At 43.6% G+C, this 14,555-nt stretch overlaps 1 protein-coding gene across 7 annotated transcripts in view; it reads right to left on the bottom strand.

Annotated features, from left to right (window-relative positions):
* The window catches only part of ARFGEF3 (ARFGEF family member 3), a 178,956-nt gene that overhangs the window by 57,753 nt on the left and 106,648 nt on the right, over positions 1-14,555 (bottom strand). For all 7 annotated transcript variants that reach the window (XM_073893993.1, XM_073893994.1, XM_025865994.2 and 4 more), the window contains 5 exons: positions 4,589-4,755; positions 3,405-3,570; positions 1,508-1,615; positions 945-1,160; positions 697-807 (listed from right to left, as the gene is read on the bottom strand). In XM_073893993.1, coding sequence (XP_073750094.1) covers positions 697-807; positions 945-1,160; positions 1,508-1,615; positions 3,405-3,570; positions 4,589-4,755 — 768 coding nt within the window. The remainder of the gene's footprint in view (positions 1-696; positions 808-944; positions 1,161-1,507; positions 1,616-3,404; positions 3,571-4,588; positions 4,756-14,555) is intronic.

The following is a 14,555-nucleotide window of genomic DNA, read 5'->3' as shown; positions in this document are numbered from 1 at the left end:
TGATCTCCCTCTTCAGAAAACTGGCTATTCTGGCCTTTTCTCACTATCACCTGAGGGATCTTCAGATGTGTACTCTGTGAGGTGCCAAAGCAAGTGGCCAGATGAAGACAGAAGTATGATGGACTCTGAAAGACAAACTGGGGGTTCTAGAGGGGAGGGGGGTGGGGGGATGGGTTAGCCTGGTGATGGGTATTAAAGAGGGCACGTTCTGCGTGGGGCACTGGGTGTTATGCACAAACAATGAATCATGGAACACTACATCAAAAACTAATGAGGTAACGTATGGGGATTAACATAACAATAAAAAATTTAAAGGCAAAAAATTAAAAATAAATAAATAAAATTATCTCCCTATTTCTGATAAAAAAAAAAAAGAGGTATGAATAGCTCAGCCAGGTGGGCCTCTGGGGTCCCACAGGACTCCTGTTAGCAGCCAAGAGCACTTTCCTTTAGCCACCGGGGGCCAGGATGTCTCTCATCTCCAGAGGGATGTATGGGAGGCGCTCTGCAGGGCCAGCCATGTAAAAGAGAGCCACGCCTGGGATCCAGACTGTGATCCAGCCTGGGACTGTGCGATCAGCGGTAAACCTATGTTGTGCCTCACACTGGGAACGGGGGTGGGTGTCTGATCACGTGTGCGGGTGTGTGCAGACGGCACATAAGGCACCAGGTGGATTCTGGACCTTCAGCTGTTACCTTGTGCTATGGCATCACTAGGCTCTTGGACTTCCTTCTCCTCTTTCTCTTCCTGGACACAGGAGGCCGCCGCCATCTGGGCAAGGGCTGAGGCGCAGTTAGCCGCAACTCCTTTAGAGACAACAAACAATCACCCCTCACTGAGTCTATTCTCTAACCATTTACCAAGCAGGGCCCTTCCAGAAGACTTGTTTCTCACTAGGGACGCCCCTCAGGCCACAGGTCAGGGGACGTCACTCCCCCGGTACCTAGAGCACAGCTCAGCCGCGCCGCTTTCCGCAGCCCATCGAGGCTCATGCAGATGGCGTCACGTTCCTTTTGGTTCTGCTCTTTGATGCCTTCAGCTCCCAGAATGAAGGCCAATCCTTTGGAGCTTCCCGCCATTCGGCCAGTCAGCGGGGTTGATAAAGTATCGATCAGGTTCTTCCAGCAGCCTACCAGAATATAGCGAGCAAATGCCACACCTAGAACATGAAGGGGCATGCATCACTTTCCGGAGGAAGAAACAACCCGGCAGAGAATGGCATGCGATCTTCTGACCATCCAAGTAGCAACACTGAGTTGTAAGCGATTCTACTACCGGAAATGTAATTTAATGGATATTGGATTGCATTTTACTTTGTGTGTATAAATAATGAATGTTGCATCATCAGCTGGATGTTGCGAAGTGACTTCCATCAGGCACTCTTTTTCTGACAGGACAAGATGGTAATTCATTTACATCAGCACAGAAAGCTGTCACTTAATGACTTAATTGCTGGTAACATATGTGATGTATGTATATTCATAAACTCAAGACCCAAGTCATTACCTGCCACTGTGGAGTCATCAATTCTCCTGCCCTGGGTGAAAGGAGACTCGGTGGCAGCCGAGGCCATCAGCTGGCCCCCAATCGCACTGCTCTCTAAGCCATCAATGTCTGTCAAGGAACAAGACAAGGTTTTCCCTGATTAGAACACTGCAGTCAAAAACAAATGGCCACCACAATATTCATTTTTTCCCAAACAAACAGCCACTGGACCTATTACGTAGCAAGAACATAACAATCTTTTATCAGAATGCTAAATTTTTGTTTTATTCTTTTTTTTAAAGGATTTTTTATTTGACAGAGAGAGGGGGAGAGAGAGAGAGAGAGAGAGAGAGAGAGAGTATAAGCAGGGGGAGCAGCAGGCAGAGGGAGAGGGAGAAGCAGGCTTCCTGCTGAGCAGGGAGCCCGAGGCAGGACTCCATCCCAGGACCCCGGGATCATGACCTGAGCCGAAGGCAGATGCTTAACTGTCTGAGCCACCCAGGCGCCCCTTGTTTTATTCTTATAGTCCAGTTTTCTTTCATTGCTAGGACATTCTTCTGTTAGATTTCAAATGGATGTGAAAGTTATCATGATTAATCAAATAAAAATTGGTCACCTGTCCAGCGATCCTGATCCCTACAGTTAGGGACCTTGGCCTTATTTCTCCCAGTTGCATCCTAGTTCTAGAACCAAGACTACAAATGCCAGCCAATGACCAATGCTGTGAACAGACCTCACTATGTGTCTTGAGTCCCTGCCTGATTCCTAAAGAGCACCTCAGCCCAAATCCCGCATTGTTGGGTTCTACTTGCCAGTAGTCTACTCTGCCACCTTTGTAAGAGCCCCACAGTACTGGCTGTAGGTAACATAACACAGCCTTTGGACAACAGATTCTGCCCTCTCCCTGGACTGTCCTGCCCTGGCCCAGTTGTGCTCCTGCTCACATGTCCTTCCTGGAGCAGAGCCATGCTGAGCTGGGCGTGGACATATGGAAGGACAGCGAGGGCAGGGGAGGTATCTGGCCTAGGGCTCTTCCCTACATAGCCTGTCAGCTGGGGCCATGAGACGATAACTTGGATGAGAAACCAGTCTGGGAACTCAGATCAAACACAAGACGAGCCTGGATCTAATACATGAAGCTTACTGACGGCCAAGGTCTTGAGCACTCCCTGGCCTACCTGACACTGTAGTTAAGCCATGAGAAGCCATGAATGACTGCTTTCTCTCTCTCTCTCTCTCTCTCTCTCTCACACACACACACACACACACACACACCCCAAAAACTAGAACAAGAACAAAAAAACACTGCTTCATGACCATACCCCATAGAGCTCTCTATGGTCACATGTAAAATTCCTAATAAACAGGATTTTAAAAACTCTGGACACTGAAGACAAAGATGCTGAGCAACCTCTTGGCATTATTTCAAATTCTTGTATAGCCAGGAAGGGAAGAGAGGACCTCTGATGAGGATAGGAGATGGGAAGAAAGCCAAGTTTAAAATCAAGCATTTTACATTTCTGGCAAATTCAGGAGCACTAAATGATATAGGGTTATCTATTAGCACGTGAGAGTTTCCAGGAATAATTCTGGGCTTTATGCCCAGAAAGTACTTCATATTCCTAGGAGAGGCCTGTAGTTTTACCCTGACAGACACAGGTGCTAAGTAGTCCGTATCTAATGGGGCACAGTGAGCCCTCCAGGGTCTCATGTGAAAAACAAACAGAACATTCCTATGAGGTGAATTCATGACACTTCCCTGGAACTGTTACCAATTGCCAGGGAGGCTCTGTGGGTGTTGTCTCAAGGCTGCCTTCTCTGAAAGGGGCTTTGGAGTGTCCCCGCCCCCCCCCCCCCCCCCCCCCCCCCACCCCACCCCCCCGCCGAGTGCCACGTCGCTGTGTGAGGAGCCACTGACCGGTCAGCATGGTGATGAGGGGCAGGCTGTTATCCTCCGGGCTGCCCCAGTAGCCAGCTTCTCCAAGCATGTTTCTGTCGAGCACCTGATGGTAGAGCTCCTCAATCCAGGCCTGGGAGAAAACCATCAGCACCCCGCTGGTCTGGACCTGCTTCATAAACTCTTTCTACGGAGAGGATCACATGAGAAGGTGACCAGATAGGATCCCTTGCAAATGAACACGTTCCTCTGCTGCCTCTTCCCTTCACAGCTCCCCTACCCGAGTCAAGGCTTCCAGGAAAAATAAAACCTTATTGATCGGGGCTGCGGCAGGGGGGCAGGGGGGTGGTTAAGGGAAGGGGGAACCAAGATGGAGAAGTCCTAAACTTTATGAAGTTCCTTTTACTTTTGCTATCTTTTTAATAAACTCTGAAGAAGGATTAGGAATACTTCCCTCTCGGACGTGGGGGGGGGGGGGGGTGGATTAGAAACAGTGCAGAAATATGAACAGAAGAGCTCCCTCTCGCTGCCCCAAGAGCAGCAGAGATGGAATGTGTTCGCTGAAAAAGCCTACATGGCTCGAGAGCTACTTGATTCCCAATTGCCCTTGGGAATTTATAATTTATCAGGCAAACAAACGATTGCTGATGCCCTCGTGCAGCTCCATGGACTGAGGCTCACGAGCTGATACTAGGGGAGAGCGTGGAGCGACCACAGCATAATCACCATCATTCTCATTCTGCAGCTTACACGAGGTGCTCTATTACTGACAACTAACTAGTAAGCTTGGCTGTGGGTTACGAGTAGATCTGAGTACATTCTGGAAGACAATGAAGAGTGTAAAGCATGCCTTGATTTTCAGTAAAGGGGACCATTCCCTGCCCATCTTCTGATGTTTGAACACTCTGATCACCTGTTTTGTACTGTGGCTCACACACGTGTGATTAACAGTGCCGCTGGGTGACAATACTAGGCCACTGGCAGGCACTGGGTCCTTGCCTCTCTGCAGTGAGGTGGGCAGCTGTGTGGCCCATCGCACTATGTAAACCACCCCGCATCCCCGTCCACCCTCCACAGCCCTGCCGACGTCACCCACTCCACACTAGTGGGGAACAGAGCACACTGAGCCGTTCGTCCCAGGACCCTGGTGCACGGCTCTGCAGCCACCTGTCCTTGGAGGGTCCGAACGGGGACCACAGGCTCACCATCACGCCTGGGGCCAGGGTGGGCCGCTTGCGGTAGTAGTCGCTGTGGGAGAGCTTCAGGTTGAGCAGCAGGGCGCAGTGCGCTGCCGTGTACAGGCTGTCCGCGTTCATCAGCATCTGCAAGCTGAGGCTGCCGCTCCCATCAAATCCGGGGGAGTGCATCATGCCTATGGGAGAGAGTCGAGACACCTCTGCGGTTGCAAACAAGGCGCCCGGCAAGCCTGGCTTATGGAGAGCCCTGACCCGATCCTCGTGACGGGAACATGCATCTTGCAGGACACTCCTGTAAAGCACCTACAGCCAGCAAGGAGTATCGTGAGGGTCCCACACATGCCCTAGCCTGGTGGGGAGGAGCAGGCACTCTGGAGTGACTCTCCCTGGGCAAATCTGGATGAGCTACTCACCAGCTAATTTGGTAAAATCACTCAGAACCCCTAAGTCTCAGCTTCTTCACCTATGCATAGGCAGAATAACCAACTGTGTCCATCTCCTGCTCAAAGTCTCCGACGACTTGCCATCACAATATAATAAAACCTGGACTTCCCCTCCTCTCTCTTTCTCACTCCCCACAGCCACCTGGATCTGTGTGCTCCTTAGACCACACCGAGACTGAGCTTGCCTCAGGGCCTTTGCATTTGCCCTTACCAGTCCCCAGAATGATCTCTCAAGATCTCTGGAGGAGGTGCTCCCTTCTTTCAGGTCTCTGCTCAAGTATCAGCTTTACAGAGGCCTTCCCTTTCAACTCCACCTCAGACAGCCTCCCACCACTACCACCACTCCTGCAATATTCCTCCTGCTCACCCTGCATTGTTTTCATTGCTTCAATATCATTTATTCTACCCAGCATTGTATTAACATCTATTTGTTGTCTGCTGTCACTGCTATTATCTACTATTATGTAAAATCTATGAGAGGGCGGGACTTTGTTAGTTTTGTTCCCTACAGAATCCCCAGTGCCTAGAACAGTGCTTGGCATACAGGAGACCCTTAAAAAACAGTTGCTAAGAATGAATGAACACGTTTGTTATGAGAACTAGATGTGATAATGCATGTAAGATGCTTAGTGCAGTAACCCATGAGTACATACTTTCAAAAAAGTAAGAATGTTCCTCAAAAAGCAAAGCAGAATTCCCATATAACCCAGTGATTACACTCTTAGGTATACAGTATGCCCCAAAGAATTAAAAGCAGGGATTTGAGCAGATCCTTGTATGCCAATTTCACTGCAGCGTTATTCATAATTGTCAAACATGGAGACACCTGAAGTGTCCATCAGAGATGAGTGTATCGACAGAGTGCGGTACACACATACCACGGAGTTCTGATCAGTGTTACACCATGGATGAACCCTGCGAACGTGCGGAGTGAAATAAGCCAGGCATAAAATGACAAATATTGTATACGACCCACGTAGATGAGGTACAGGCAAGAGCAGGCAAATGTAGAGAGACAGGAAGTAGGTGAGAAGTTACCAGGGGCTGGCGGAGAAGGTTTTCTCTTTGGGATGATAAATAAAATTTCTGAAAGTAGTGGTGACGGTTGTACAACATTGTGGATGTAGGGAGTGCCACCGAATTGTACACATAAAAATGGTAAAAGGGGCAATTTTTAAGTTTTATAGATTTTTTATCCCAATTAAAACAAATAATGTAATATATCAAAACCACTGAATTGCACACTCTAAATAGGTGAATAGTATGGTATGTGAATTTTATCTCAATAAATTTTATTTCAATAAATCTCCTAAATGAGGAAATAGAGTTTCAAAAATGTATATAAAGGAATAGCTACTGGTTCTTCCCTCATTATTTTTTCTAAACACCATTTTAAGCTTAATAAGGTTTTCATTTTGAAGGGCTCCATGTGCTTTATATAAATTAACTGAAGGAAAACAAACAACTATAGCTCACTGATGGGCTTTAAAGATGGGCTCGTTCAGCCAGAGGGGATTAGTGCCTTGTTCAAACTTTTCACAGACAACGTGGGGAGACAAACATTTCTCAGGTTGGCGTCTCTTCATCTGGTCCTATGTCAGCCTCAGTGCTCCGCTTGGTCCTACACATACTCTGATGCTAGATTTAGAAGTGTGGCTGAAACAGACCATCCAAAATAGACACACGCAAACGACACATGTCCATATAATCTTCACATGCTTAAAATTATCTTTTGATCAAAAATGTACCTTTTCTCTGAAATGCAAGAGTTTTCAAAACTAACAGTCAAACACATTGGAAATACAAATTTGTAACTGGATTGATACTTATATCTCTGGATTTCTTAATGAATGTGCTAGCAAGAGGATATGGGCCAGAAGAAGCTTTTGAAGCTGACAAATCTTCAAGACTTTTGCTATATTTGAGAACGGTATAAACATTCTTTAGTGGGAGTTAAGTATATATGTTATTCCAAGAAAACCACTTTATTTAGTCAAATGTTAGGCATCTCCCCTACCTTCAAGAACTTTGCAGCTGTTATGAGAGATTTTTTACTGAAGGCACTTTGTGATCACAGGTGGAGGTGCATTTATCAAAGGAAGGTCAAGAGTGGGATTTGAAAATGACATCCTTGGGGCACCTGGGTGCCTCAGTTGGTTAGGCAGCTGACTCTTGGTTTCTGCTCAGATCATAATCTTGGGGTCCTGGGATTGGGCCTGTGTTGGGCTCCATGCTCAACAGGGAGTCTGAGGATTCTCTCTCTCCCTCTGCCTTTGCCTCTACCCACGACACACAAGCTCTTTCTCTAAAATAAATAAATAAATCTTTAAAAAAAATGACATCCTTGGTCAGGACATGGGCAGTGTGTTTCTGCCATGATGGTCCAGAGGAGCACTCCACACTCTTAAGGTCCTGGTGGGGTTGGTTCCAGTCTCTGGAGAAGATAAAGGAGACATGAGGGGTCTCCTTCCATGGTAAATAGAAAGCAGGATTCAGCATTGTTGGGTATTTAACTATCCAGGATCAGAGATGAAAAGAATATTTGAGTCTATGAACCAAGAAAACAGTACTTGCAAATGGCTTTGATCTCAGGCATCAGCAATAATTTCTTTTAAATTTTAAAACCAACTACTATTTATCTTGGAATATGTTTTGGAAAACTGAGCACATACTCAGATGCTGCAAAGGAAGAAGCCCTGATGTGTCTGCTGACACAGAGACCAGTAGAGGTATGACAATGTCCCAGAAGGACCAGCGGATATGTGGAGTTCTGAAATGATTTGTCAGACTTGTTGGAGCAATCTGGTACTGCCCCCCCCACCCCAGGCAGGCTAATTTCTTACATTACAAGGAGCTGGCAAATTTGAGAATAAAACAAAAGGATGAACAATGAATCATGGAACACTACATCAAAAACTAATGATGTAATGTATGGTGATTAACATAATAATAATAAAAAAAAGAAAAGAAGAAAATCATAAGGAAGAGAAAATTAAAAAAAACAAACAAACCCCCCCCCAAACGGATGTATAATCTATCAACTTAAGGAAGACACTCATTTTCTTGCCATACCAGATAGAGTTCACTGGTGATGTTAATAATGGAACGAATACAATAGCTATAATTTATTAAGTGCTTTCTAATTTTTAGAACCAATCTCTTCTCATACTTTATTTCATTTGACATATAAAGTCTATATTGATTGCTTTCCTTTATTTTATCAGTGAGGAAAGTGCCTCAGAAATATTAAAGTAATTTGCCTAAAGTTATATAGCTAGAAATTGGCAAAGGTTTTTTGGGCTCAAACCCCAGGCTTTTTGAATGATGCCATGCTGTACTTGTTTCTAATGTCGTGAAAAGATGGTACTCTATCATGTCCCTCTCAAACAGATACTCTATTTTAAATTCATCCTCTGATTGGGTTCATTGAAGTGTTATAAATTTGGAATGACAAACTACAGGAGCTCTGACCTTTAACACATTCTGTCTATTTATTTTTTCCAGTGTTCTGTAACTAAAGTTCATTCTCTCCCTCTATAATTAAGATGTTCTTTACTGTCAGGAACAGAAGGATGGGTCATTTGCTTGATTGGCTACCACTGAAAGACTGGATACAAGATTAGCATAAGGGACCTTGAAACATCTCCTCCATGTCTTAATTTAATGTGTCTTTTAAAATAAACATTAAATGCTTTTGTCATTTAACCATACTAAAAAAATATAAAAAATAAGGGTAATTAGTCCCTGCTTCTCCCAAGCCCCAGTGATAACCACCCCAGTAGAATTACTTACTTGTACATATTGTGTGGAAATATAATCACAAATGAGATCATACTACATACATCGTACTATGAGACTTGGTGTTTTCTTAGCAATATATGTTAGATATCTCTTTTTATTTTATTTTTTTAGAGAGATAGTGTGTGCAAGTGGTGGGGGGGGGAGAGAGAGAATCTTAAGCAGGCTCCATGCTCTGTATGACACCTGATGCAGATCTTGATCTCATGACCCTAAGATCATGACCTGAGCTGAAATCAAGAGTCAGATGCTTAACCAACTGACCCACCCAGGTGCCCTTAGATATCTATTGATATTAGCACTTACAGATCTATATATCATTCTTTTCAAATAACTATGCATATACCAATGCATGGTTGGAGTGTGATTTATTTAACTATGCTCTCTTGGTAGACATTTATGTAGTCTCAATTATGATAAATTATGATAAAAAGCTGAAATGATGAAATGACTTTCAGCACTTAATGCAAGTGCATCTGTGGGATAAATTCCTTAAGGCAGACTAAAGACATATATAAAGTTTGACAGATACAGCCCAAATCTATCTTCCAAACAGTTTTATACCAATTTTTCTTCCCACCAATGGTGCATAAGAACACTGTTATACCCACTCAGCAATACTGGGCATTACTGACTTTCTAAATCTTTGTAATAATAGCATATGATTTTTTGGTTGCATTTCTTTATACTAATAACAAAGTCGCAGAAAGAGAAATTAAGAAAACAATTCCATTTATAATTGCCCGCAAAAGAATGAAATACCCTGCAATAAACTTAACCAAGGAAGTAAAAGACCTATACTCTGAAAATTATGCAACATGGATAAAAGAAACTGAAGATGACACAAATAAATGGAAAGATACCCTGGATGGATTGGAAGCATTCATATTGATAAAATGTCCACGCTACCAAAGCACTCTACAGATTCAATGCAATCTCTATCAAAATACCAATAGTATTTTTCACAGAACTAGAAGAATCCTATAATTTGCATGAACCTCAAAAGAACCTCAAATGGCCAAAGCAACCTTCAGAAAGGCATCACAATCGCAGATTTCAAGAATTTACTATAAAGCTGTAGTAACCAAAACAGTATGGTACTGGCACATAAACAGACATACAGATCAATAGCACAGAACAGAGATCCCAGAAATAAACCCATGCTTACATAGTCTATTAATATACAAGAGAAGAGGCTCTAAGAATACACAACAGGGAAAAGATAGTTTCTTCAGTAAATGATGCTAGAAAACTAGAAAACTAGACAGCTACACTCAGAATAAAATTGGATCACTTTCTTACACTAACTCCAACTGGATTAAGGACCTAAATGTGAGACATGAAACCATAAAACTCCCAGAAGAAAAATAGGCAGTAATTTCTTTGACATTGGTCTTAACAACATTTTTTAAAATATGTCTCCTTAGGCAAAGGAAACAAAAGCGAAAATAAACTATTGGGACTACAACAAAATAAAAAGCTTTTTACACAGCAATGGAAACCATCAACAAAACAAAAAAGCAACCTACTGAATAGAAGATATCTGTGAATGACATATCCAATAAGGGGTGGAAATCCAAACTATATAGAGAACTTATACAACTTATACGACACCAAAAAATCAAATAATCTGATTAAAAAATGGGCAGAGGACCTGAATACACATTTTCCCACAGAACACGTACAGATGGCAAACACACGCACAAAAAGATGTTCCACATCACTAATCATCAGGGAAGTGCAAACCAAAACCACAATGATATATCATCTTACGCCTGTCAGAGTGGCTAGAATCAAAAAGACAAGAAATAGCAAGTGTTGGTGAGGATGTGGAGAAAAAGGAACCCTCATGCCCTGTTGGTGGGAATGTAAATTGGTACAGCTGCTGTGGGAAACAGTATGGAGGTCCCTTAAACAATAAAAAATAGAAATATCCTATGATCTAGTAATTCCACTACTGAGTATTTACTCAAAGAAAATGACAGGGGTGAAAAATATGCACCTCTATGTTTATCATGGCATTATTTATAATAACCAAGTATGGAAGCAACCCAAGTGTCCATCCATAGATGAATGGGTAAAGAAGATGTGGTGTGTGTGTGTGTGTGTGTGTGTGTGTGTGTAAATATACATACACACACGTAATGGTATATGATTCAGCCATTAGAAAAATGAGATCCTGTCATTTGCAACAATATGGATGGACCTTGGGGGTATTATGCTAAGTGAAATACGTCAGACAGAGAAAGACAAACACCGTATGATTTCACTTACACGTGGAATCTAAAATGCAAAACAAATAAAACAAAAAGCAGAAACAGGCTTGTAAGTACAGAGAACAAACTGATGGTTGCCAGAGGGGAGGGGCAGGGGGTAAGAAAAATGGGTGAAGGGGAGTGGGAGATAACAGGCTTCCAGTTATGGAATGAGTAAGTCATGGGAATAAAAGGTACAGCACAGGGAGTATGGTCAATGGTATTTTAATAGTGTTGTGTGGTGACAGATACCCTACACTTGTGGGGAGCACAGGATAATGTATAGACCTGTCCAATCACAATGTTGCACACCTGAAATTGCTGTAACATTGTGTGTCCACTATACTTCAATTAAAACAAAAAGATTACACTATTTTACTTGGTAATATATTTCTTTAATTAAGTTCTATGGTTCTAATTTTTAAATAACATCACTGTTTTCTTTTCTGATGATAGAAGTCATAAGAAAAAATTTTTAAGGGGTTTCGAAAAAGGTACAAAGAAGAAAATGAAAATAATCTGTAATTATATCATCCTGAGGTAAGTATTAACATTTGAAGTTAATTTTGAATCCTTTTTAAAATTACATTGTGACCATGAACCGTATCATTAAATATCACTTGAAAACATCATTTTAAATAGCTACATAGTGTCATAAATGGATTTAGTAGGACTCATTTAACTTTCCCCTTATTTTGGGGCATTTAGGTTATTTCTAATATTTCTGCTTTCATATACATTTTGATATAGAAATCTCTGCTTGAGTTTCTGCTCCCTTAGTATAAATTCCTGAGGTTCTCTCAGGATCCAATGGGATGATGGGCTTCCATGGGTGTGCATCTGTCAGGACTTGGAAAGCTGTCCCACCTTTGCTGGGCTACAGTCTGTGGCTGCTTTTTTTAATCACGGCCAATCAACTCCAGGGGATTTTGTGTTCTTGAACAGAGCCTCTGATTTGCCCATGCATTCGTCACCCCTCCACCCGCCGCCACCCCGCCCCAGGCAGGCACAGGGTGGTACCAGGAGCAGGTCTCTGGAGCCAGACTGTGGAGGTTTGTACCCTGGCATCACCACTTTGTAGCTGTGCACCTTGTTTGACTTATTTGACCTCTCTGTGCCTCGGTTTTCTCACCTGTAAAATGAGGATAATAATACTCCCTACCCTTTGGGGTTATTATGAGTATTAAATGAATTAATATGGGTAAAACCCTTAGTCAGTGCAGGGCACTTAGGAAGTGCTATGCTCGTGTTCATTAGTATTATCCTCGCAGACACATAGAAATGCTGGAAAACGACTCCAAGGAAAGACACCAAGATATTTCAGAGGCAGTCTCTGGGTGGTGTATAATTATGGGGTTTTTTTTGGTCTTTATATTATTATATTCTCCAAACTTCATATTCCACAAATGCCAGGGTATTGGAGGAGGATTTTGTGAGACTACTTATTCCCTAACCCTGCTTCCAGAATACTTCTCTTCCTCCCTTTGTTAAAGCAAACGAACAACTCCACCAGCAGCAGTCATCTTGGTAAATGAGGAACCCTGAGGATGAAAATCCCATGTTAACAATGGTAGGGCAGGAAGACAGGAGAGCCATCACAGAGCGCTGGACAGCCTACCTCAGGTGTAATTTAGGGGAAAGAAACTGAATCTTAAAACACTTGAATTTTCCACCAAAGGCAAACAAACCTTATCCTAATTGGTAGAGGCAGGGTAACACATTGACTCATTTGAGGTTTTCTTTTTGTATTTAACACTTTGTATTCCACAGAGATACCGAGTTAAATTTGTATTACCATCTTCTGGAATGTTTAAATCCCAGGGCGAAAAACTGAAGCCGGCAAGCGCATACTTGCCTTCCTGGTTTGGTATCCACAAAGCCAGAGCCCCTTCCAGAGACGGTGGCCCATTCCCAGAAGGCAATGAGAGGAGAGAGGAAGCAGCGAGGCAGAGAAGGGAGAGTCCTGAATGGGCGGCGGTTGAGGTCTGCGGCTTCCTGCTGCCTGGCAGTGTGGGGGCAACTGGTGGGGTCTCAGAGAACATATGACGGTGGCCAGGGGCTCCCAGCCTTGCCAGAGCAGTCCAGGTGCCATGTTGGCAGAGGGGTAGCAAAATCACAGGACATCAGGGAGCCTGTGAAGTGCACAGTGGGAGCTCCTTGGCCATGTGAGAGGTGAGAGGCCTCCCTGTCCAGATCCCACATAAGCTCCGGCTTCTGGTTTTCCCTGGAATGGGGATCTGAGGGCTAGCCTCAAATGTGTGGCCGGCCCGGCTGGCTGGGGATCTAGAGTCAGGTTTGTTTTAATTCAAAGAAATAGGTATTTCTTGCATAACTGAGATTCATACTTGCTGTACTATCTTTTATGAAATTTGGTACTTTATAAACATCAAATTGCTTGTAATAAGCCTTATATGTGGTCACAGTGAATCTCAAGATTGTAACTGAACACCACTAATCTAAGGAACAGTGATCCCAAAGCCAAGTAAGTACCTGTGCCCCTCCATTCGTTGCTGTGTGAGGCTGGCTCTTGCTTTTTCGTCCCCGAGGAGCCACTTCACATGGATGCTACTCTGTTCAGTGCAGGATGAGGAAGGAATTTCTGCAGTTGTCACAGTTCATGTCCACTCCCACCTTTATAAAACCCATTTTGGGGTGGCTCATTTGGTTAAGCGTCTGCCTTCGGCTCAGGTCATGATCCCGGACTCTTGGGATCAAGCCCTGTATCAGGCTCCCTGCTCAGCAGGGAGTCTACTTTTCCCTCTGTCCTTCACCCACTCATGTTTTTTTTCTCTCTCTCTCAAATAAATCTTTAAAAAAATTTATTTATAAAATCCGTTTTGTTTGGACGTTTTCAAACTCCCCCACTGTAAAAAAACTTCCATTGGTTTCAAAGGAAAGGCTCCCTTGAATCATGTGGAATTAAGGGGGCTCATTTCAACTGGATGTTAGTTGTCTGAGGACAGGGGTCCCTGAGAAACGCTGAGCGAATCTGGTCTCAGCCAGCAGAGCAGACCCTGATAACAAGTCAGGGGCAAAGGTTCAATGGGAGTTTTTGACAAAATAAGGTTTAAAGCTTTTGACATCGAAGTAAATAGTGAGCAAAATATCTGGGTTATCACTCAGGGAGACTCTCTCTTCTCATTTCCTATTGTTTCCTTTTAAACGTTGTCTTGGATGAACAAAGGCCATCTGCCTTCTCTCTTGCCCCTGCAGGGTACAGATGTTTTTCTTTTACTAGTCTTTCATCTTGGAGGTGGTGCTTGCAGGGGGAGAGAGCGCACAGGCTCAGTGCAGAAGTGGACCTAGGCCAGCATCTAGCAGCTTTGGCTGACCCACAGCAATGGTCAATGTGATCCATTAAACCACAGATGTGACTGAGGTACAGTCCTGTATCTATTGTTAGCAGGACCACAGCGTGATGGGTCTGTAATCTGTAAAGACAGACCAACTCCTAATTGGTAAAAATATTGTGGAGGTCAC

This window comes from Callorhinus ursinus, unplaced genomic scaffold (assembly GCF_003265705.2).
Source record: "Callorhinus ursinus isolate GAN/ISIS: 27379988/994484 unplaced genomic scaffold, GSC_fseal_2.0 scaffold6, whole genome shotgun sequence".
Classification (NCBI taxonomy): Eukaryota; Metazoa; Chordata; class Mammalia; order Carnivora; family Otariidae; genus Callorhinus; species Callorhinus ursinus.
Note: the sequence above shows the minus strand (reverse complement) of the source record. Positions and strands in the feature narration are given on the sequence as shown.